General features: G+C 60.4%; 1 protein-coding gene across 1 annotated transcript in view; it reads left to right on the forward strand.

Annotated features, from left to right (window-relative positions):
• The first annotated feature begins 251 nt into the window (after nt 1–251).
• The window catches only part of NLRP12 (NLR family pyrin domain containing 12), a 36898-nt gene continuing 36727 nt past the window's right edge, over nt 252–422 (forward strand). Inside the window, 1 exon segment of the mRNA XM_007956959.1 lies at nt 252–416. Within this exon segment, the coding sequence (XP_007955150.1) occupies nt 252–416 (165 nt within the window).

Genomic DNA, 422 nt, shown 5'->3' on the forward strand with positions numbered 1-422 from the left:
TTCCTCCTTCTCAAAGGAAACGCCCCTTGTTAAGTGCGCAGGAGGCAACTGAAGAGTGAGAAGGCACTATTTCAGCAGATGGTCTTTCCTCCTCATCCTCACAGCCTCTGGCAGCAGGGAGCAAGCCGAGCCTCTCTCCTGCTTGCTGCCTGTGGGTGGTCATGTGAGGGCACGCTGGGATCCCCACTTGTAGTAACTTCCTAGCCTCCAGCTCCTGCCCTCCAGCACCCACGCTCTGAACCCTGCTGGGGATGGCAGACGATGTCCTCCACCGCCTGGCCACCTACTTGGAGGAACTAGAGGCCGAGGACCTGAAGTTCAAGCTCTACCTGGGAACCGTGGCCGAGCTGGGGGACAAGACGATCCCCCGGGGACGGATGGAGACTGCTGGTCCCCTGGAGATGGCGCAGCTGCTGGTCGAC

Source organism: Orycteropus afer, unplaced genomic scaffold (genome assembly GCF_000298275.1).
Source record: "Orycteropus afer afer isolate SDZICR_OR568_19922 unplaced genomic scaffold, OryAfe1.0 scaffold00689, whole genome shotgun sequence".
Classification (NCBI taxonomy): domain Eukaryota; kingdom Metazoa; phylum Chordata; class Mammalia; order Tubulidentata; family Orycteropodidae; genus Orycteropus; species Orycteropus afer.